Consider the following 24,831-nt stretch of genomic DNA (forward strand, 5'->3'; position numbering starts at 1 on the left):
AAGGGTTATATTCACAGCATAAAGTGAACCACTGTTACACTGAACCTTTAAAAAAGAAAACTTATTTATACTAAACCATTTGAAACAATGAATCTCAGAAGTTTTAATTTTTTGCACACAAAATTTTCTTGCTCTGACCTTATTCAAATCTGGGACCAAGTTTATTGACTGAGGCCTGAAATGTACCCCCTGGAGTTACATGAATTGCTTGTTGGTCATGGAATTTGAGAAATCATACTAATTTCAATGATTTTTTTTTTCTGGTCCTCATCTTCATGATGTTGGACAGCGTTTGACATTGTTGACTAGTTCTGTTCCCTTCCCCTATTTAATACATATTTTCATGCTTAAGTCATAGTGATTTTTTTAAAAGTCAAGGTCTTACTCTGGCCTCTGTCCCTGTATTAATTTCCACTTCCTGCCATTCCACCCCTTCTCTTTGCACTTCAGCCACATGAATTATTCTTGTTCCTGAGCTCACCACATTGGTTCCTCCTGTCTCATAGTTTTTGCATGCTCTCTTTCTTCTTGAAATGCTGCCTTTCTCTCAATCTCTCTCTGCCTGGGTAACCCCTACCTGTCCTTTGTGTTTAATATCTAAAATCTCTTTCTTCTCTGTTTACAACCCTGCCTCCCCTGAATGTAGGTAGATGAGAGAGCTCTTGAGTTCTCTTAGGACATCTCATGTCAGTAGAGAGTTTCTCAAGAGGACAGCTTAATCACTACAAGTGGGTTTTAGGTTATTTAGAAAACATTTTCTGAGTACCATTGTGGGTTAGGTACAGCAGTGCAATGAATAAAACTCTCTGACTTAAGGAGCTCATAGTCTTATGAGGACACAGTAGACACGTACAACATGATGATGCTGTTTGATAAATGCAGGGAGAGTTGCTTGTTCATGATAAGTAGTGGCACAGAAGTCTAGGGTTATCAACCCTATCTGGAACACAGATCAAGAGTAACACTAGGTTGAGTCCTAAAGGTTGAGTGGCTCTCATTCCAATTTGGGTTTGTCTCGTGGATATGGGCAGATGGTACCACATGTTGATGACAAAGAAGAGAGTTAGGAAATAACTCATGTGAAGTGAGAGGCAGGATAAGTAAACGGGCCAGTCAGAAAGAACCCTGAAACCATCCTCAGAAGTTTAGACTTATGTCTGTAGAGCAGTAGTTCCAAATGTGTCAGTCTCACTTAGAGGCTTACTAAAAGCAGATTCCTCAGCTGTATTTCAGAGTTTCTGACTGCTGATCTGTGTGGGCCTTAGGGGTTTGCACTGCTCACAGGCTCCCTGGTGAGGCTGGTGCTGCTTATCCAGGAATCACACTTCAGAACCACTAGTGCAGATGACACAGAGCCATTGGTGTATTTATATTTGCATTTAATATATAACTTTATAGCTTTATATTTATAACTAGGCAGAATGGACAGAGCAGTTCAGAAATAGTCTGTTAAAATAAGCCACCTAAGAAGCTACCCAAGTATAGGAATTCTAGTAATAATGAGACATATATGAAGTTTCCCCCTGTAGTTTGATGCAAATAAGTCCTCCATGTCAGCTGCCTTATTTAAAACTATCTCCTCTGCTGTTCTGAACCCTGCAGTGTTATCAAGAATAGTTAAGGCAATTCAAGAGTAACACTTATTCAGCTGAATAAAGCAAAGGACATGAAGTTGATTTGAGTGTGCCAGAAATCTCTGTAGTACATACTTAAGAGTGATAGACTCACAATATAGACTTTTTATTCATTTGATAAAATTGAATAAAACATTCTGTCTTACCCAAGTATAACTAAATGGTTATAGAATTTAATAGATCAAGTAGAACAGTAGAAAACAAAAATTATATCAAATATGTATATATACATGCATAAACACACATACACTGTTACTTTCTGTAACAATTTCTGTAATAGTTAGGAATTTTTTTTAATGGTATTGTATAGTTTCATTGTCCAGTCTAGAGTTTAAAGGCATCTCTGCATGAGAGAAGGGAGCTAACCTGTGGGTTCTAGTGAATTTTCAGGGTCGTCTCTAATGCTTCGATTTTATTGGATGTTTTAGCATTGCAGTGTAGTGATACAAATAGTCGCTAATTTATAAATGAACTAAACTTACAAGATCTGCTATGATTTGAGTATTTATGTCTCCTAAACACATGTTGAAACCTGATGATATTAGAAGATGGAGTCTTTGAGTGGGGTTAGTGCCCTTAAAAGTCTGAGAGAGCTCCGGGGTCCCTTGCACCATGTGAAAACATGTCAAGAAGACACCACATCTGATGACACATTGATTTTGGACTTTACAGCCTCCAGAATAACAAATTACTATTGTTTTTCAATGTATCTGTTTATGGGTATTTTTTAATGGAGGTCTGAATGGATTAAGACGAGACCCTGGGCTATTTTCTGCCATTGCGATGGGGACTCTTGCTGTGGTTTCTCCCTGCCCAGTCCTCGACTGTGAGTATAACTTCCCAGCCCCTGTATCGCTACCTAGCTCCCCTCTGTTCTCTGCCTTGAAACACTAAGGGCTCAGGCACTTCCATTGCATTCATTGTAGTCTATGATTTTTTTATAGTCAACTCTACTCCTACTCTCTCCCCCTAGAAAACTATACTTGTCACATTTTCTAGCACCTACATTTTGTAAAATAAAGTTCAAGTCCGGAGATGTTAAACAATTTGCCTCCTTTGAACGTAGAACTAGTTAGTCACCCACACGATTCAGAACTTGAACTCAGGTCTCCTGATTTTCAGTCCTGAACTCTTTCCACTGCACTACTTATTTACATGGGTAGATGTTATGAGAGTCATGCTCAACACTTAAAAATGGTATGAATCCAGTCTATATTCTAAGAGTGTCTATCAGATTCGTTCGCCTCACAGTGCTAATTTGGAAATAGGATTCTGAATGTAATGTGTGAATTTAATCGCTGTGATATATTTACCTGTAAAATGTAAGCATATTTCAGGGCCTTAAACCAAAGGAAATGCGAGAAATTCCAGCACTTGAGACATCAGAGGAAGGCAGTGGAAGGCAGGCTGCAGGCATATTCTGACTAGGCCACCCAAGGTCTGTGAGGTTTCTGTGGTCTTTTCCACTGTCAAGTGAGTGGGTCTACCATCAACTCTTGCTGGTTTCTTCATATTCCTCAAGTATGCTCTCTACTAAAGTGGAGTGACACTTTAGACTATGGAATTCCAGGTGTTTGATGTGATAAGAGAATCCTTTTTTTTTTTTTTTTTAAAGCACATACCAGCCTCAAATTGAAAAGCAAGGTAAATATTTTTTCAGTTTCTGAGAAGCTTTTGAGGTGATTTTCAGATAATTTTGAAGAAGTTTGTGACAGTAACTATTGAGAATTGTTGCCAGCTTCATGTCAGGAAATCAAGTACCATTAACTCATTTTGAAACTTGACTAATCCCTGTGAGAATATATACCTATTATGAGGGGTCCCCCCAAAACTCCTGTATTAATGCAGGACTATTCAAAGGTAAGATGATTAGATTATGAAAGCTGTAACCCATCAGTCCATCCTAGTTTATATGGACTGACTACGTGGTAACTATAGACAGGTGGGGCATGACTAGAGTTGTGTCACTGGGGCTGCGTCCTGGAAGGGTGTGTCTTCCCTGTGGCCCCTTCCCTTTTCTTGCCATGAATGGAGCTACGTTCCTCCACCCCACCCTTCTGCCATGATGTTCTGCCTCACCTTGGCCCTAGAGCAATGGAGTCAGCCCATCATGGACTAAATCTCTGAAACTGTGAATCAAAAGAAACTTCTGTAAGTTGTTCTTGTTGGTTATTTTGGTCACAGTGACAAGAAGCTGACTAATACATCTTCCATCAAGAGGATTCGGTAAAGCTTCTATTTAAATGTACAAGAAGATTCAAAGGCTGTTTGGCTGTTAGAGTACATATGGGTTAAGGAATGAAGGCCCAGCATTTTTTATTGAGGAAGTGAAGTCCCTATTTCTTACCTTGACTGCTGGGGGACTGTGAGAAAATGTGTGAATTCTGCAGAGAAGAGACCCCATGTTGAGCAGTCGGGAGAAGGGAAGCGTGTGCAGCCTTGTCCCCTCTGTGGTCACAGAAGGTGTACTTCTCTGTCAGTACTTCTCCTTGGGACCTGGTAAGGTTTGGGTGAGTTTTGCTCCCATCTGACAGTGTCTGGAGTCATTTTTGGTGACCATTTCTGGGAGAAGGGATGCTACTGGCATCTAGTGGTGGAGGTTAGGGATGCTACTTAATATTCCTGCAATACACAGGACAGCCCTCCACAGCAGTTACAGCCCGGCCCCAAATGCCCACAAGATTGAGAAACACTGCTGTGAGTTCTCCTTTAAACTCTTCAGTCTGCTGAGAATGCTACTGTTAGTATGCTTGGGAATATAGTAGCATACTGTGACGGAAGAATAATTTTCTGTTGACCTTTTTTTATACCTGAAAAATATAGAGGTGTCCTTTTTAACCAGTTATACATGCTGTTTCTAGAGTCATCAGTTTGCACTGTAAATTGCTTTACTCTCTGTTGCCTCGTGAGAAATAGCTCCTAACTGTTGTTCTTTGATGTTTTATTCAAGGCACTTCACTTGCTTAAGAACAAGTCACATCATGGGCAGATTGATAGCAAAAGGCATTTCTAAGATGTTATTCATAAGTCTGTTGTAGTGTCATGGCTAGAACAGTCCACCTAATGTATAATCTAAATGTCTTTTTCAGCACATTAATCCATTTGTTTTTGCTGTGTTCTCAATAGAATCTCGACTATCCAGGAGGGGAAAAAGTAGAAGTATAATTAATTGCTTTAGAATATTGTATCACTTGATTTCATCTTGGCACCAATTTAAAGAGCTGCCACCCGACACTTCACCGGCCACTGTTTGTCATCTTGGCCTTCTTTTTCTAAGCTAGATTAAATGGTGTGTGATTAGCCCAGTTTTAACAATGCACAGCGTTACTACTTTAGACTGCACAGAAACTGGCTATATGAATCTGGCTTGAGCTGGGTCACAGCATGTTGTCGCACACCCGCTTGCCTATACTTTTCTTGACATGAATATTTCTTGGATGAATGGTTTCAAGGCCACAAAGGAGTGTATTCATCTGCGTGGCTGGATTTACAAGGATTTTTGCATGCCAGAAGCACGGGCTGCATGCGCTCCATGTTAGTCACTTTAACTCGTAGCATTAGTTTTCTGAGGCAAAAATAAACAGAAGTGTCTAAGCAACAAGCTGCTACTGCATTTGTTAGCAACAAGCTTTGTGATCAGACAATGGCTTTGTATCACCCTTTAACAAACAGAGCGCATTCACGTGAGCAGGCTACGTTGAAGCCGAACACGAGAATATTCTTCTCAGCCTTGCAGCTGGGTTTTAAGGGAAGGTTTATTCTCTTTCATTCTTCCTTCTCTTTGGAATTTGCTTCTAGTTTTTGTTCTTTAAAATGGCTTTCAAGCTTTCCATGGAGAAAAAGAATGTGGTAGTTGATAAATGTGTACCATTTTCTTCCTAGACGCGTCTCTCTGTATTCACATGTTTTAACCCCAAATTAAGAGTTTGTTTTCTCAAAGACAACGTTTGTCCCTGAATTTCAGGGTAATTAAAACGTTAAATGTCTAAAAGTTTAACGAAAGGTTCAAAAAGTAAATATTTTTCTGAAAATGCATTTCCAAAGATACATTTCTTTAGGTATATCCACAAAGCATCTTAGTTTGCAATAGACTCATTTGGGGCCAACTATGTATAACTTTATCCTCACACACAGGGGACTCTGAAATACTATTTTCCCATGTTGAGATAAATGCTGAATTAGTGAGTTCTTTGGTCAGGGCCTTCGAATAGCCAAACATAGAACAAGTTCGGAAACCATTATTATAGTCTTGTTGAAAATATATGGAAAAAAATTGAAAATATATGGAAAAAATTCCATAATATCTGACAGATCATCTTAAACACTATAATCTATTGACCTGAAGTCTGCCTATTACCCTTTGTGACAAATATTGGGAAAGTTGCTTCTGACAGATAAACATGTTTTATGATGCCGTGTTTAAGTATTTCTAATGACTGCTCAGCTTGTGAAGGTACTATTTTGTGGATTGGCACACATTGACTATTAAGTGGGACATGAGAGAGGTAATGAGCATCCTAGGGATTTGAGGTCTCCACTGAGGGTCTATAAAAACATTTGAGACTGCACTCTGAGGGGAACCAAGAAATTAAATGCAGAACTTTGTCTTTTATTATTGTAGCTCCAAATCTCACCAAGTGTATGCATCATGACTCACCTCCAGGGAGCATGATCTGTACTGCCTACATAGTAGTTACTATATCTAAGGAGGATATTTATATTTTATCTAGTGGTTTTTTAGGCCCTAAACGTTGCTAACAATCTTACTGAGTTTCTGAGGTGAGTATACTCTTCTGCTTTCTACTGTGGATCTCCCTCTTTCCCCACTTTCTTCTCACCTCTGATCACTCACTTTTACCCACCTCACTCTATACAGATAACCTCACTCATTTGGAGAAAACAGAATCCTTGTAAAAGGAACTGTTTCAACTTCTAGCCACCGTTCTCCAAATTTCTTGTGTCTTACATTGATTTGGTTGCCTTCCATGTTACTCTCACGAATGAGGTCACCTTTTTCCAAAGCTAATCTTTTCACTTTTTTTCTAGATTCCATTCCCTATCTATGGCCCTTTTTGCCTTCAACTGCTTTCTTCTCAACAGCATTAAAACCACTCACTTGTCTCCCATTTTAAACAAACAAACAAAACACACCTTCTTTTACCCGAACCCAGCCTTCAGGTTGTACATGCAAAGGCAGCCCATTCCCCACAAGGTAAGACTCAATGTTTAGTCATTTTAAACTAATTTTGTAGAGGCTGGATTTAGTGGTACACACTTGTAATCCTAGCTTCTAGCACGTGTGAGACCAGATTGGGCAGTTTAGCAAGACCCTATCTCAAAATAAAACATAAAAAAGGCCAAGGATATAGCTCAGTTATAAAGCACCACTGCATTCACACTTAGTATAATTAGTTAATTAATTTTGTAAGAGTTTTCTGTTTTGTTTAAATTATGTAATATTAATCTAAGGAAGCAAACCATGTAGTTGTTTTTAAACTAAATTTTAAAAAATTCTTGCTCAAGGCCATATAGCTTATAAATAACAGTCAGAATTTGACTCAACTCTGATTGCAGACTATACTGAAAATTTTCCACTGGATTTGGCATGTGATCACTAGTGATCTTGGCAACAATGGATTGTCAGGGGGAGTTAAGAATACTTCACTCAGCCAGACTCGGTGGCGCATGCCTGTAATTCTAGCCACTTGGGAGGCTGAGGAAGGAGGATTGTATGTTCAAAGCCAGCCTCAGCAACTTAGTGAGGCCCTAAGCAACTTAGTGAGACCCTGTCTCAAAATTTAAAAAGAGCTGGGGATGAAGCTCAGTGGTAAATCACCCCTGGGTTTATTCCCCAGTGCAAAAAAGATAAATAAATACTTTACCCTGTTTCTCTCCTTCACAGCCACAGTTCTAGAAAGAGCACAATGCCTGATACATAGTAAGTACTCAGCAAAATGTTAGCTGTATTGTTATTGGCCTCTCAGTAAAATTTGACATATTTCATTCATCCACTCAGCAACTGTTTCATGAGTTCCTATTGGGTTTCCTGGCACTGTTGTAAATGCTGGAGATGCAGCAGTGTATAAACAGATAAAGTGTCTGCTTTTACACAGATATACCTGTAACCTGGCCTTTGAGTTTGTCTTCTCTTACCACTGAATGTAAGGTTTATTTATATCATATCCTGGGATCATTTTGTTTTTTCCTGTGTTGTTTTACACATTCCCCAGATGCCAGTTACCATCACAGAGCTGAACATTTGTGAACCTATTAGGTAGATCAAAAGTCCTCAACCCCATTTTGCCTGTTCTAGTTATCATTTGCTATATAATATACCACCCTAAATTACAGTTTCTTAAACTGTAGTCATTTATCTTGCTCATGAATTCACCTTTTGGCAGAGGCTGGGAGGAATGACTTCTCTGCTTCACATGGCATCAGCTGGATTAAGACAATTTGCTTTCGAGGTAGTGCACTCCACATGGTGCCAAGTTGGTGCAGGATTTGGGCCAAGGTCTTCACCAGAGCTGTGGTTTAGGGAACCTTGGTTCCTCTCCATGTAGATCTCCCCATTATCTGATTGTTCAATCTTTTGTTTGGAAGCCTTGGGGCAGGTGGATGGTGTTCATGGTGGCTCAGAGTTCCAAGTAAGTGACTTTTGACAATCTAGTCTTGGAATTTACAGCATAATCATAAGCCCATTCATATTCAAGAAAGGAAACATATTCTACTTCTCAGAGGGAAAGTATCAGAAGTGACATTGTGAAAATAGAATGAAACATAAGATATTGAAATTATCTTTGGAAAGTCTCTACCACATTGTCCAAAGTTGAATTTATAATTTTCCACATACCTGCTTTTTCTGCCTTGTTCTCTGATCCATAATTGGCTCCACCACCTGCATGACTGCTCATGTTAGAAACCTAGAAGCTGTATCTAACACCTCTTTACCTGTTTTCTTTTCATTCCTTGGGAAACCTATCCTCTGCCCTGTCCAGTGGATCACTGTCATCGTCATGACAGTGTCTGTCATCGTCAAAACTTCCAGTTCTTTCTAAGGCCACTGACATGAATCTAGTTTAGACCATCACTCTGTCCCTCTGCAGTTTTGCTGCAATGATTTTCTAACTAGAACCTTCCATCTACTTTTTTCTCCTGCTTCCTTTGTAATCTTTTAAAATACAAATCCATTCATGGCCTACCCCTGCTAAAAATCCACTTAAAGCTTCACTTTGGGGCTAAAGAACAAAGTTCTTCCTCAGACCCCAAAATTTTTGCATCTCCTGGCTTCTGCCTATTTCAAATTCATTTTGAATCTCCCTTTCCTTTTGCATCTTCTATGCAGGGCCTCAAAGTTTTATTTTCTTTCCTGTCTTAGGGTTCTCACTTTCAACCTTGCTGTTTTTCCTGTCTGCCATCCTGTATCCATATTCATGTATGAATGTAATTTCCTTGAGGAAACCTGGGTTAGAATTCTCCATTAAACAGTTTAGTGGTACCTGCTCATCTCTTTATAACCCACATTATACTTTTAATTGCTTGTATCATCTTTGGTTTTCTTCTTTCCTTGACTCTAAAAAGTTTCTGTGGTTCAACAATTGGTCCTGAATCTCAAAAGTCAAACCAGTGCCTGACAGACACATAGCACTCAGTACAGGCCTATAAATAAGAATGCATACACATCCATATCAAGATATTAAATACACAGACAGTGATTTGTGAACTTTTGTGTTCAGAGGTTTAATAAGAATATTTTACACAAGTTAAATTGTCAGTGTTATATTTAGAAATTACTGATATTTGGGAATATAGATGTATTTATCATGAGTTCTATTCTATTGCTTAATATTTGCTATTTTTCAAAGTATAGAGAATTGTTGTGTTCCCTCTTTTATACCTTGTCCTCTGACTGGGTACTGTTCATTGCTTCTATTCAAGGTAAGGAATCTGCTGCCATGAAAGCTGATCTCCTGAGGGCCAGGAATATGAAAAGGTACATTAACCAGCTGACTGTGGCAAAGAAGCAGTGTGAGAAGAGGATCAGAATCCTGGGAGGTCCTGCCTATGACCAGCAAGAGGATGGGGCCGTGGATGAGGGGGAAGGGCCTCAAAACCAGAAGGTAGAACTTTGTGGTTTCTTATTTTGACCTTATCAATTTTATTATAAACAATGATGTAAGCACATATATAGTCTTTTAGCTTTTTAGTATACCACTTAAGATACATGTTCCATAACTACAGACCCACATACTTGTTTTTTGAGTCAAAGAACCCTGTTACTTGGTGTCCTTGACTTCTATCAGTAGTAATAAGCATGATAAGTAGGCATGGCAAGTGTGTGCAGGTGTGCGCATGTGCAGGTGTATCTTTTCATCCCCTTGTTGTTCCCCAGTTCCAGAGAAGCATGTTTTTATTTGCGGGGTCCCAATCAAGTCACTCACTCCCAGCTGGATTGAAATAACCACCTGTGAAGTAGAAAGCATGTCAAGTGTTATTTTGCTTAACTCTTGCTACAATGCTATGAAATATGTACTTGATATCTTCATTTTCAGATAATAAAATGGTATATTTAAGTAACCTGCCTAAGGTCACATGGATAGGATGAGGCAGAACTATATTAAAAACAGATGTTGTTGATCACAAGTCTCATATGCTTTCTCTCTAAACCATAATGTCAATGATTTTTTGTATTACAAAACTCCGAACTGTGTTGATACCAAGTCTTTAAATTACAGAGGCTAGGAACATGATCTAGTGCTACTTTTGTGTCTGTCCTAACTCTAAAGGACCAAGTTTGTCTTTCAAGAGCTGGAACATGCTGGGACGGAAGGAAACTGTCACAGCATACCCTGAGGATTTTGGCTGTACCACCTGGGAACAGGACTTAAAGATCCTTTTTTTTGTAAGCTGTTGTTTAGTCACAAAGAAACCAGCATCCATATAATTTAACCCCAACCCTGACCCTCTAACCATCTGTTTTGATTTCTTAATCTTTCCTGCTCTTCTTGGACTTGGGTCAGATGCTTATCTGTCACATTCCACTGCCTCCCTATTCCAGTGATGTGCTTTTTACCTTTTCACTTGTTCCTGGACTAGTCTCCATTAGAGCCTCTCTAGGCAGGTTCTGCAGTATCTTACATACATGGCACAAATGCAGTTTCGAGGCACTCTTATTTTATAGAGGGGTGCCCTGCCCATAAGAGGTCTATTAAGTTTGCTATTGGCAATGAAAACTTTCTGAGATTTCGGATTTTGATCCAAAATGAAAACTTCACATTTTGGTGAATCTTAGAGTAACTTGGCAGGTCGAATACTGTCCCTCCTCTTCCTTTCCCTCAGCTTTTGGTCTCTTAAATAAAAGTCTCAACCCATTTGTCATAGATGAAGTCTTGGTCTAAGTCCTGTTCATTCTTAATTCATCTATTCATTTAGCAGACATTATTGAGGGCCCACAGTCTCTCAAGCATAGTGCTAGGTACTAGGATACAAAATGAATATGATAAAATCCCTATTCTCAGAGTTTAAGGTAATTATAAAATAAAAAGGTAAGTGATCCATTAGAGATAGTAGAAAATATATGGGATTTAGAAATACGTGACAATACACCGTCTAACCTTTTCTTTATAACCAACTTTCACATCAGTTTATTCATTTCATCCAAGGCCAATCCAAAATGAATAGTATCAATAGTCCAAGATTCTGTACTTGAGTCTGAAAGGTCCCCTGGCTCCATCTACTGCTGGAGCTGTTGACCCCATCTTCTCTAACTAAAGTTGATTTGAGTTCTTTTAAGCCTCTTTGTAGTGTATAGAGTTAGGATTTGTGCTTCAGACTGCCTCATTGGTAGGATTTATACGAAGTAAAGATATCTGTTGTGGTGTTCCAAAATTAGTAAACTGACTAAATACTAATACCCTGAAATATTGTGGAGACTGATTATAATAGTCTGCATCAATGAATGGCTGTCACCTTTAATTAGGTCCCAGAAGTTGTTAGAAAATGCCTTCCCCTTTCTACCCACAAAGCACATTAAGCAGACTTATTGTTGGTGATAGAAGAGTGGAGTGTGCATTGATTATATGTGCTTGACTTTAGAAATATCTTACTGGTAATAGTTAAGAAAATTTGCCAACTTCCATGATGTTAATTTTAAGAATCTCAAAATATGAGTTTTTCTTAATTTTTTTGAGTTCCACTTATTGTATACAATTTTTACCACTAATTCAGATTAAGGATATGGACCTTCTAAATTAATTTGAGGCATTTCTCCTATTGAGATATATATTGTTATGAGGGTCACCTACTTTCTCATATTAGAGCAGTCCATACTCAAGGTTGTTCCTACTGTAAGTTCAGTTAGATTCCTTTTTCTTTTTCTGTGAACATACAAAGTAGTGAACAATGAATAGTGGAATTGAATTTGGTACATCCATACAATTAAAATTATGCTTAACAAAAGATTTTTTAATGAGTGTGGTATTATAAACAAAAAGAATATTCCTCAGCTCTATAAAAATATTATGGAAAGCAAAATTCCAAAATTTTAGACCTCAGCTTCTTGGTCTTTTATACATTCTTTTCAATTTTTCAATTTTTTTCAATTTTTTTATCATTGGCAACTGTTGATTTTAGGCATAGAATGTACATCTCTTAGGGATTTTTACCTGTTTCATTTCCTAGAACTGTGCCTGATACCAAGTAGATGTCAAAGAAATATTTGTTGATTGGGGAATGGTTAATAGAAAATTGGTATCTCTTGAATATGTGCATTTTGAATATTCAGCAAGTTTTATTCCTTTTAACATTTAGGAAGATTATAGAAGAGATATTTCATTTACCAGGTACACTATTACATTGGCTATGACCTTAAAAGTGCATTCATCTCTGAATATAGAAGTGAATCCATTGGAAGCTGAAGCAAACTGGTATTTAAAATCTGATTTAAAAAAATCTTTTTCTTAAATTTCTATTATAGATTCTTCAGTTTGAAGAGATTTTGGCCAATACTTTCTACCGAGAACACTTTCGAATGTACATGGAAAGGATTGACAAAAGAGCTCTGATTAGTTTTTGGGAATCTGTGGAACATTTAAAGAGTGCAAACAAGGTAGTGTATATAGGTTGAAAGGATTATTAATTCCTAACTGATGAAAATTGCATGTTAGGCATGTTATCTTTTTCTCAACACAACTGTAATTTAAAGAATATTTTAAACTAAACCTAATATTGTCATTATATCTCAGCCTAATATGACAAATAAAATTATATTTTGGGATGTGTAGGCAAGGGGAAAAGAGATTCATAAGTGTATTAAGAGACTGAATTACTATTATAATAAATTTGGTCTTATTCACCTTGGTCTCCTAACCTTGCCATTTATTTTAGCATAATATTTGTTTTTCCTTTTTGTTCCTTTTTATTCTTCACTTTATAACATGCATTTTTTGCTGTACTCTTCTTTAATTTCATTTAAAATTTGATTGAGTAAAGGAACATAAAATATGTTTGTGTACACATGCCTCTTACAATGAAGAACACAGTGGTAAACATTGTTCTTTGTACTTGCAGGTTCCCAGTATATAATAAAAATTAACTGGGCAATGTGGTATAGTCCCATCTACTCAGGAGGCTGAGGTGGGAGAATTGCTTTAGCAATTGAGACAAGCCTGGGCAACATAGCAAGACCCTATCTCAAAAAGAAAAAGCATGAATATCTATGCATTTTTAGTGTATGTGTATGCATATGTCTATAAACATACATAACAATGTTTATCATATATGCATGTCATATATATCAATGTGTAACATTTCTAGAAATTTATTAATAGAAGCACAAAGAGCATTTTTGTGTATTGAATTGCTCATTTGCATATGGATTTTACTAGAACAGAATGCCAATATTTTTTAAAAACAGTTTTTAGTTGTAGATGGACACAATACCTTTATTTTATCTATTTATTTTTTAATATGATGCTGAGGATTGAACCCAGTGCCTCACATATGCTAGGTAAGCACTTTACCACTAAGCCACAACCCCAGAACAGAATGCCAATTTAAAATGCATTATAAATCACAAACTGCCTTGGTTAAGGAACTAAATCCAGACCTACAGTATTTTTAAATTTTCTTCTTAGGAATCCCTCTCATTATTAATTTACAAATCACAAATTACCTCATTTTACCCAGCATTGTATTTGCCAACTTTATTGCTCATTTTAATCAACAGGTTTAGCTCCAGATGACTTTTAGCTCCTTTCAAAAGAATATGGTAAAAAACAGTCTAAAGAGTTTTCTTACACAACTAACTGTGTTTCCAAAATTCACAAGAAATAAACCACATTTTTACCTAACAACTCATTATGTCTTTGATTTTCATTACTGTTGAGAATTTTACATACCATTCCTAGAGTTAATGAACCACCTCTAGAGGAAGTATAAATATTATGTCAATCAAAAGAGATGTTGGCATTTCTGTAGGCTAGTGATGACCCAAGTGTACTGCTTAAGAGTAAGCTATTCAATATAAGGTCGATGACAATGTAATCATTATGAATTAATCATTCTCAATAATATTTTTTTTCCCAAAATGTACAACTACTATATTGATATCTTTCTGGGATAAAAATTACTTATATTAGTGGGTGAGGACTTACAAGTATTCATATTACATGAAAAGTCAGATGAGGGGGCTGGGGATATATCTCAGTTGGTAGAGTGCTTGCCTTGCAAGCACAAGGCCTTGGGTTCAAATCCCCAGCACCTCAAAAAAAAAAAAAAAAAAGTCAGATGAATTTTAGTCAGTAATTTGTAGCCCTATGGAATTGAGACTTATGAAAAGCAATACACTGTAGAAAGAGAACTATTCTCATTCTTGTGTTTCCTCCACGCTGGCTTTTAAAAGAAATTGCAGATGTTAACTATTTAACATAAAGTGCTTATTTTAAGAAACCAGTAATTTTTAAAGGGTCTAACATTTACCCCTTAAACTCTGAACATGGACACAGAATTCTAATAAGCTCTGCAGTGGTACCAGTACCAGGGTACATCCTATATATCTTCCTTCCAGCTTTAAAATACAAACAATTCAGTGGAAAATAATTTCTCTCAGAGATATTATTTACCCTTCTTGTTCTTCAACTCTGTCTTCACAGAATGAAATTCCACAATTAGTTGGTGAAATTTACCAGAATTTCTTTGTGGAAAGCAAAGACATATCTGTAGAAAAATCCCTTTACAAAGAAATCCAGCAATGTCTTGTAGGAAATAAAGGTATTGAAGTGTTCTGCAAAATCCAGGGAGATGTATATGAGACCTTAAAGGATAGATATTACCCTTCATTTATCGTCAGCGATCTGTATGAGAAATTGATGATGAAAGAGGAAGAAAAACATGTCTCAAAGTTGATTTCCAACAAAGATGAAATGGTGAGTCAAATTTAATTTTCAACTTCCTTTTCAGTGAATAAGTTTTAAATATTATTAGTTGGGCACATATTAGAGGAACCAACTTTGATGGATACCTCTATCTTTTAATGTACAGGATTTTAAGTAGAATGTAAAGTTAAATTAACTCATTGCTCCTGGTCTGGTACACTTCTTTCTTCCCTTTTCTGCCCTTCTAAGCAACTTGCTGCCACTGTCAGTATTGAGTCAGCAACCTTTGTCTGCCTTAGTTACACCCCTAGTTTGACTCCTGAAAAATGAGAAGATTGTGGCTTAGACCAGCTAAAGGAATCAGTGGAGCTATTGTCCAGCCTCCAATTAGTTAGAGAAGGGTTGGGAGAAAATTGAAAAGAAAAGGGGTATGGAAGGAGTTACAGGAAGTATTTTGGAGTTTAAAAAAAAAAAAAACAGTGAAATTAAAATGTTCCAAAAGAAACCTTGCTAAGCCATACCTTAGGTCTTATTTTTTTACAGTGTATACTCAATCATTTTGGATAGCTCCAGGTGGCGTCTCTCATTTACTAAGGGTGACTACAAGCTTTAAGATTGGTACATAAAAAGATTATAATTTATCCTAGATTTTTTTCTTTCTGCCCAGTTCTCTGTGTCTCCAGTTCTGAGGAATCAAGTGCTTATTCTTAAGAGTAAAAGTTAGCTTAAGGTCTCTGAACTGTTGTTAAATTGTATGGTCTTTACTTAGAATTGTTTAAAGTTTTGTTACTTAGTTCTTTACATACAAAATTAGTGAGCCAATTGGTCCAAACCCATTATTCATTGCAATTTAAAAAAATAAAATAAAAGTTTTTTTTAATTGTCATCTTTCTACCTCAAATATTTAAATGGTTAATATTTCAGCAACTGCTGTAAAATATGTTATCCAGATTAGTAAAAAAAATTGGTACCAAACAGATAAGTCAAATAAGGACTTGAACTGATGGTTGAGATGAGGGGTAATAGTAAACAAACTTAAAATGATCCACCACCTAGGATTAAAAAAAGGCCAATGTGTATTACTGACCTTTTGAAAACTGTTGGTACTCTTTGTTTCAGTAATCCTGGAAGTGGGAACTTCTAGAAATGTATCCTAAGAAAATGATCAAAATGTAGGAAAATTTTTAAGCATGATGGAGTTTGTTTTAGTACAAATAAGACAGTGAGACGATGAAAAAAAAGAAAAAGAAAAGAATCAACCCATAGCGGTAACAACAATAGAAATATACCTCAGTAAATTATCAGTACAGTAGAATATAGTAAAGCTAAAAACAAATTAAAATTTTGAAGGCTATCATAGTCTTAAAATATTCTGCTTTGTGTTTTTGAAAAGGACCGAATACCCACTTAAATGAATACAAAGTATAGGATTACATAATAATGTGTATAGTTATAACAATGACTAGAAAGAACATACAAAAATGAAAACATCTTGTTCTAGAAAGAACTGCAAATACTATTATTTTTCTTTGGAAAACAACTTAACTTTCTGTTTGTTACAGTTAATAAAGATTAGGCCTGGTGCAATGGTGCATATCTGTAATCTTGGCAGCTGAAGAGGCTGAGGAGGGAAGAAGTTCAAGCCAACCTTAGCAACTTAGTGAGACCCTTAGCAACATAGTGAGACCCTTTCTCAAAAAATAACAACAGGGACTGGGGCTGTAGCTAAGTGGTAGAGCACTTGCCTTGCGTGTATCAGGCACTGGGTTCGATCCTCAGCACCACATAAAAACAAAATAAAGGTATGAAAAATAAAAATAAAAACAATAAAAAGGGCTGGGGATGTTGCTAAGTGGTAAAGCACCCCTGGGCTCAGTCCCCAGTTCCAATAAATAAATAAATAAAATAAATAGTGAATGAATGTACATATGTTCAAATTAGAAGAAGAAAGTCTGTAATAAAGTTAAGGACTGAACAAACCAGAAGATAATACTCCGCAGTTCCATTCAGTGCCCTGGGTGCTGTTGATTACTCTGGACTCTGATTCATGTGCTCTTTGGTAATCTGTTCAGACTTTTCCAAGTAGTGTAGTTCTTTATGGCACTCAAGTCCCTTTCAAATGCTACTTTACTGGTAAAATCATCTGCCTGTTAATTTACAAAATACATCTTCAAGAGAAGTACATACTGAAAATGTGTTCGCTGGAGGAATTTGGAAATTTTATTTTAAAGTGACTTACATTAGTTTCTCAAAATATTGTTAGGAAAGAAGCAGGATCTCTATTGAAGATTACGTATAGAATATTCAGATCAAGTCAGGATGATAATTCAGCTGCCTTCCATTGCTCTATGCAGATTTCCTTGGATGTACCAATTGGAAAATAACAACATGCAGCCCTGCTCTTCCACCTTGTTTAGGTTATTAAATATTGCTCTCTTCAACACAATTCTGAATACCAGTTGCTTCAGTTTTTTTTTTTTTTTTTTTTCTTTTCTGGAAAAAGAAAAACACTCTGCTTCTAAGCATTCTGTTTCAGTATTCTTTCCTGTATTGGAACCTAGTACGTTTTAATGGTGTTCTGTAATGATATAGCATCTGCATAATAGATAATAATCACTGAGTTTTTTTAATCATCATTAGACATGGTGGTCTGTGGCTCTTCCTCCAGGGCCTGGAAAGTGAGGCCAGTGAGGAAACTTTAGATGAAGGTGCCAGTGGGATTAATGAACATACCAGTTTTGCTGTCAACAAACTCCGAGAACTAAACGAGAAACTTGAATATAAAAGGCAAGCTCTAAATTCTATTCAAAGTGCACCAAAACCTGACAAGAAGGTAACTCTTTTTGCTTTCAAGATTGTCTCTGAGTTTCTATTTGTTTAAGTATTAGTTTTCAGTTTATGTTGAGAAGGGTCGGTTTCTTTAAATTTTACCTATGAGCAAGTTTCTTTTTTTTTTTTTCTCAGTCATCCATTGTGAGTTAACTATGTTCTTTGATTCTGATTTGCCTACAGTACCTTTGGGGAAAAGAATTAAGCTTTCTCTTGTGCGAAGTCATTTCTCGGAGGAAGTTAAATACTCAAGGACAAATTAAAAAAATTTTTTTTTCTACTCACACAAGTAGAGAGAATCTCACAGAATTGTTCAGAAAAAATAAATTGCTTTGCTAAACGCAAGAGAATTGGAAAGTTAAAAATGTAAACATTATCTTGCTAATTGGCATTTCTCAAACCAAACTATGTTGCGACTTTTTGCTTTGTCTTCATGCCTCTTTGGAGTCTAACAAGAAGTTTTTCCTCAGGGATGTCTCAGGCTCTTTGGTCAGCCAAATGGGTCTTCTCTAGCAGTTCCTGAATGTGTGTGTGAAGGTTTCAAACTGGTCAACAGAACAACTTTGAATAAAACAATTTTAGTGGATCATTTTGGGCTTTCTTCTTTAGCACTTCTTTAGTACTTTAGTACTTCTTTTGTGGATTTGTAGAGAATATTCCTGAAATAAAATGTAAGGACCAATGTGTTCTGTACCTATTAATTATACAGACAATATTTCTTTTATCAGTTATCCAGTTAAACCAATGGGTTTTCCTTTAAAAAGGAAAAAAAGAAGTTCTGCAAAGGTGTATAAACTCTGTTTGTAATAATTTCTTAAAAAATTACATGAGAGCAGAGCACCATGGCACATACCTATAATTCTAGCAACTCAGGAGGCTGAGGCAGGGGTATCACAGGTTTGAAGCTAGCCTGGGCAATTTGACCAGACCCTGACTCAAAATAAAATATAAAATGGACTGGGAATATAGCTCAGTAATAGAGTGCCCCTAGGTTCAATCCCCAGTACTGAAAAAAAATTATCAGGGAAAAGGAAGTTTCATATGAAAAATATTTCAGTAATCATTAATGGTTCTCTGAGAAGGAAAAAAATTATCCAGGTTTCCTGGGTTGTCATAAGAGAGGTTTATCTTCCCCCTTAAATAGAATCATTCCCGGTTAGTACATATAGAACTTGGAGAGCCCTGCAGTTTTCTCACTGATAGAAACATCTTTGGGATAATAAGTAGAATTAGCTGGCATGGTAGATGATCAGTATCTGCAATATGGTGTGTTCTTTAAGAACAGTTGTCTTTCTTATTCTGGATTCATCTCATTATAAATTAAAATGTATTTTGGGGGAGTAGTATGAAAGATGAACTAGAAAATGTTCATTATTTTCTGTTTGGTTCATCCTTTCAAAGTTATTCTTTAGCTATTCCTACATGAACTTTTAATAACCACAGAGTAAACACTCTGAACTATAATTATATGATGAAATTAAGAGATTGGAGAGATTCACTGATATTATAGGTTAATTTGAACACTAATCTTGTGATCATAGCAAAGAAAGTCCACATTTCCTGTTAAATCCAACCATCCACTGGCTGTTTCAGGAAGCACTCTGCTTTCCAGCAGTTTTATACTGGGCACAGAGGGTTGTGTGGATGTAAGGGAATTGGTACTTTTCCCCAGATGGACACAGTGTGTTCCTTCTATGTCCTTCATTCATGTTGATAAAAATAAATCTAATAATTAACTTATTTAAGCTTAAGGTTGATTTTGAAGAGGTTTTAGTAACCTAGCAATGAAAACACACGCGCGCGCACACACACACACACACACACACACACACCCCACAAAAATCTCATGCTAGAAAGACTTTTATGGATTAACTGTCTAATTATGAGTCAGGTCATTTCTCTATAAAATAGTGATATAGTCTTCTTCCCCTCAAGAAAGGAGTTTGCTGACCACCCTTCTTCTCTTGTATTTCTGCACTAAAAGTGACACTGGGTACTGGATGTCCAGTTGGCCTTTTAGCTTGATTTCCTGAAATCCAATGCCTAGGTTTTATTTTGTTTTATTTCTCTAGAGAAATTTTGTGAGTCTGGCGCAAGCTTTCCAATTCTAGGTCAATACTGGGAGTAAATCACTAACCAGAAAGAAACTCAGTAATGGAAATGATGAGTAAATGCATAATGCTGTGTTAGTCACTGTGAAGCAAAGTCTGACACCTGCCCTCATCTAGCAGGAGTGCTGTCTACGAAGTCACAGCCCTTATTGATGATAAAAGGGCACAGTCGGGAGTACTTTCCTTTAGGCCTTCTGAGGAAGGAGAGACCTGCGAGACGCTTCATATTCATAAGAGTTCATTCGGAGACAAAGCTGCAGTCCTTAAACTACAGGGTTACATAACCCTGTAGGTTTTCTCGTAAAAGACATCCAAGGAGATGGCAAGCATAAACTTTTAAAATATATAGTTTTATTTTAAAACCATGGTAAAAATACATGACAAACCTTACCACCTAAGCCATTTTTAAATGTACTGTTCAGTGGCATTTATGTTGTTTTACAATCATCACCACCATCCATCTGCAGAATTTTTTTCATTGTGAGAAACTTAAATTCTGTATGCCTTAAAGAGTAACTCCCATTTCTTCCACCCTAAGCCCCTGGGGACCACCATTCTACTTTCTATCTCCTGAATTGAGCAATTTTAAGTGCCTCATATGACTGGAATTATACTGTAATTATCCTTTATGATTAGCTTATTTTACTGGGCATGATGTCTTCAAAGTTCTTCTATCTTGTAGCATGTGTCAGAATTTCATTCATTTTTAAGGCTGACTAATTCATTGTAGGTAAATGCCATATTTTGTTTAGTTTATCCATTCATCCATCAATAGACACTGGCCTACTTCCACCTTTTTGCTATTGTGAATAATGATGCTATGAACTTGAGTATATGAATATCTCTTGGAGATTCTGTTTCTAATTCTTTGGGGGTATACCCAGAAGAGGAATTACTGGGTCTAATAATTCTTTTTTTAATTTTTCAAGAAACCAACCACACTATTTTCCATAGCATCTATACCATTTTACAGTATGCAAGGGTTCTAGTCTTTCCATGTCCTCCCCAACATTGTTATCTTATTCCTCCTCTTCCCCCTTCTTCTCTTCCTCCTGGACCTCCTCCCGCTCCTCATGGGTGGGAAATGGTATCTCATTGTGGTTTTGATTTGCATTTTCCTACTAATTAATAATGTTGAGCATGTTTTCATGTGCTGCTTTTAGCCATTTGTGTATCTTCTTTGGAGAGATGTCTATTCAAGGCCTTTGCCCATTTTGTAATTGGTTTGTTTTGTTGCTATCTTTGAGTTTTAGAATTTCCTTAAATATTATGGACATTAAAGCTTTATCAGATATATGACTTATAAATATTTTCTCACATTCTGCTGTATGCCGTTTTACTGTGTTTATAGTGTTCTTTGATTCACAAAAGTTGTTAATTTTGAGGAGGTCCAATTTGTCTATTTTTTCTTTAGTTGAGTATGCCTTTGATGTCATAGCCAAAAAGCTGTAACCAAATTTACGGTTATGACAAAACTGTAGTGTTATGACAAAAATCTAGTGTTATGACACCTTCCCCCTATATTTTATTTTGTTTTTATAATTATATACTTAGATCTTTGATCCATTTTCAAGTAATTGTTTCATGTTATGATGGTCCAGCTTTATCTTTTACACATGGATGTCCAGTTTTCTAGCACTATTTGTTGAAAAGACTGTATCTTTCCCCCACTGAATAGTCTTAGCTCCCTTGTTGAAAATCATTTGACCATATAGGGGAGTGTTTCCTCTGGGGTTCTCTTTTATATTTCATTGGTCCTTATGTCTGTCTTTATGCCAGTTCTGCATTGTTTTGATTACTGTAGTTTTGTGGTAAATCTTAAAGTTAGAAAGTGTGAGTCTTCCAGCTTTGTTCTTTTTCAAAATTTATTTTGGCTATTTGGGGTTCCCTGAGATTACATATGAATTTTAGGATGGGAGGCTTCTATTTCTACAAAAAAAAAATCCATAGAAATTATGATAAGAATTGCATGGAATGTGTAGATTGCTCTGGATAGTATTGACATTTTAACAATAGTAAGTCTTATAATTCATGCACTTGAGATGTCTTTATAAATATTTGTTGTCTTTAATTTTCTTTATCAATGTTTTATAGTTTTCACCTTTCACTTCCTTGGTTAATTCCTTAGTATCTTATTCTTTATGCTACTATTGTAAATGGAATTGTTTTCTTAATTTCCTTTTGGGATTGTTCATTGTTAGTGTATAAAAACACACCTGATTTTTGTGTGTTGATTTTGTATCCTGACACTTTGCTGAATTGCATAGTGTTTTAAGTGCTTTCATAACTCTCGGGATGTTTTCCCTTGGCAGATTGTTTCTAAGTTGAAGGATGAAATAATTCTAATAGAGAAAGAACGCACAGACCTTCAACTGCACATGGCGAGAACAGACTGGTGGTGTGAGAACCTTGGTCTGTGGAAAGCATCCATCACCAGGGGAGAGGTAGGCTTCACTACTTTTGTCCCAAATTTATTTTAAAAGTTTGACTTTATAGGGCAAAATTTTGTCTGTGAGAATTAAGACTGAGGCTAGAAAACCTCTACTCATTCATTTAGACCATATTTGTCCACTGCCTTCATTCCCTCATTATTTTTACTCATTTTTGCCTGGAACTGGTAACTATCCCAGCCTTCTTGATATAGATCTGATCTTACTCTGCTTTTACAAAGAGTTGTTCTTATTCACTAGAATTGCAAGCAACTTTGCTATCGGAGCATTTAATATCTTTGAATTACCAATTTATTTTTCCAAGGATAATTGAAATAAAATGAAAGTACTTTTTGAAACATAGAGATGAAAATTTTAAGTATAACTGATTGTTCCATGTTGCTGACTTAAATTGCTTAAATCTTAGAAGTTCTAAGTTCTTTAATAACGAATTTTTTCCTTTTAATTACTTGACTGTTCTTTGAGAGATATGGGATAACTGTATGCAGTTATATAAACTGGACCCTAATTTCACTTAGGGGGAAAGATACTTATAGGCATAACAACCAGTCAAGTGGAAACCTGGAGTCATGTCTGCCATACACAGATAACAATATCCTGAGAAGGTAGTGTTTTTGTTTTGCTTTGTCATTGTTTCAAACTGCTGTCTTTGTTCTTCTCTGCTATCATCTGAGTGACTTGGCGCTCCTGCTAGGGGAGAGCTTAAAATTCACGATCCTAAGTTCAGCTCTAGACAGATGACAAAACAAAACATGTTCTCCAAGGGCTTCCCTGAAAGGACACACAGAGCTTAACGGATTGCCCTTTGCCACTTGTTGGCACTCCCATTAACTCAGCTACAGGACATTATACCTTTTCAGAGGAAAGGCAGGAAGCAGTGGGTCAGGGAAAGCCTTGGAATACCATATAGAAAATATAGTAGTTGATAATTGTAGAAGGAGATACCATTTGGGGGAAAATCTAGAAACATTATGGGCTCATGGGTATATAATGTCAAAGGGTAGCAGGGAGGCCTGTGGGAGGGAAAAAACATAAATTCTCTCACCTCAGCTTTACTTAGAGCTGTCTTTGGCATTTCCAGTATATCAAAATAATCTTCCAAATTCAGACATTGAGGGAGGGAAGGAGAGGGGGAGGGAAAGAGTAGAAATCCCCAAAGGCACTTTGCCCTGGTAATCAGCTGTTACACAGAGATTTGCTGTGGTACTTGTCACTGAAAAGATACAGGAAATGGGGCTGGGATTATGGCTTAGTGGAAGAGCACTGACCTAGCATGTGTGAGGCACTGGGTTCGATCCTCGGCACCACATAAAATAAATAAATTAAATAAAGGTATTGTGTCCATCTACAACTTAAAAAAAAAAAGATAAGGAAAATGGAAACAGGAGTCTTCTGACAGCCAGCAGTCAGACATACGGCTGCTGGGAAAACAGTCCCATATACGAATGTGTGGAAGATGCATTTACATGGAGCCAGACTTCTGACTTCTGATCCTGGTGGACCCATCCATTAGATGTGTGGTACCAGGAAAGTCCATTACCCTGTCTGTGCCTCTATTTTCCCATCCATACAAGTGAACAGTTCTCTTACCTCACGGGGCATGGTTGGTTGCTCAGTAAACTTTGTATCTCTTTTCTTTGCCTTTCTTATTGACTCCTTTTCTCTAATTCAGTTTTTGATTCAAGTTCATTATATTTTCTTATCTATTTAGGTTAAAAATAATAGTGACCTATTCTGAATTATGATGGCCAGTTGTATATATGTGTGTGTGAGAATTGTCTTAAGTTGGGAGGTAAAGGGACTTATGTCTTCCAATGTAAAATTTCACAAGAACAGCAATCGTGCGAGACCTGAAATTTACTGAGGAGACCCTTACGCCTTCCCTGAGAGAAGCTCTCGCATATCTGATAACTGTTTGCTTGCTATGAATATGTTTTTTCAGAGAAGTACAGTTAAGAGGCTAAGCCTACTGTATTTGTTTTCTTTTGCTATACAATAGATTTCTTAGCTTAAAATCGCACCCTTTATCAGCTCACACTTCTGTAGGTCAGAAGTAGGCACAATATGAATACATTCTCTGTCCATTTTATCACAAGACTGAAGTCAAGGCATTGACCAGACTGAGCCCTTATCTGGGACCTCTGGGTCTGAAAAAAAATGTGTCCCAGATTTTCAGGTTTTATTGCAGAATTCAGTTCCTTATGGTTGAAGATCTAAATGTCTCTATTTCCTTGCTGTCCTCCTTGGACTGCCAAACTTTCTGACTTCCTTTTCTGTTACTAGCCAGAAAAAAAAAAAAAAACCTCTCTGCTTTTAAAAGGGCTCACAGGATTAGGTTAGAACCACCCAGATAACTCCTGTCTGAAGATGTGTGCCATATTGCATGTTCACAGACCCAGGCAGTATTATACAGGGCACATCAGGGAGAGGGTCC

General features: G+C 36.7%; 1 protein-coding gene across 7 annotated transcripts in view; it reads left to right on the forward strand.

Moving 5' to 3' along the window:
- The window catches only part of Snx25 (sorting nexin 25), a 109,942-nt gene that overhangs the window by 70,050 nt on the left and 15,061 nt on the right, over positions 1-24,831 (forward strand). For 6 of the 7 annotated variants that reach the window (XR_007108322.1, XR_007108321.1, XM_047549494.1 and 3 more), the window contains exons 7-12: positions 7,537-7,572; positions 9,573-9,754; positions 12,610-12,741; positions 14,786-15,058; positions 17,676-17,840; positions 22,260-22,391. Coding sequence is in view for 5 of the 7 variants with exons in the window: in XM_047549494.1 (XP_047405450.1) it covers positions 7,537-7,572; positions 9,573-9,754; positions 12,610-12,741; positions 14,786-15,058; positions 17,676-17,840; positions 22,260-22,391 (920 nt within the window). In the remaining 2 variants the exon portion in view is untranslated. The remainder of the gene's footprint in view (positions 1-7,536; positions 7,573-9,572; positions 9,755-12,609; positions 12,742-14,785; positions 15,059-17,675; positions 17,841-22,259; positions 22,392-24,831) is intronic. The other variant, XM_047549496.1, reaches the window with a different exon arrangement.

The sequence above is a fragment of the Sciurus carolinensis genome, chromosome 4, assembly GCF_902686445.1.
Source record: "Sciurus carolinensis chromosome 4, mSciCar1.2, whole genome shotgun sequence".
NCBI classification, from domain to species: domain Eukaryota; kingdom Metazoa; phylum Chordata; class Mammalia; order Rodentia; family Sciuridae; genus Sciurus; species Sciurus carolinensis.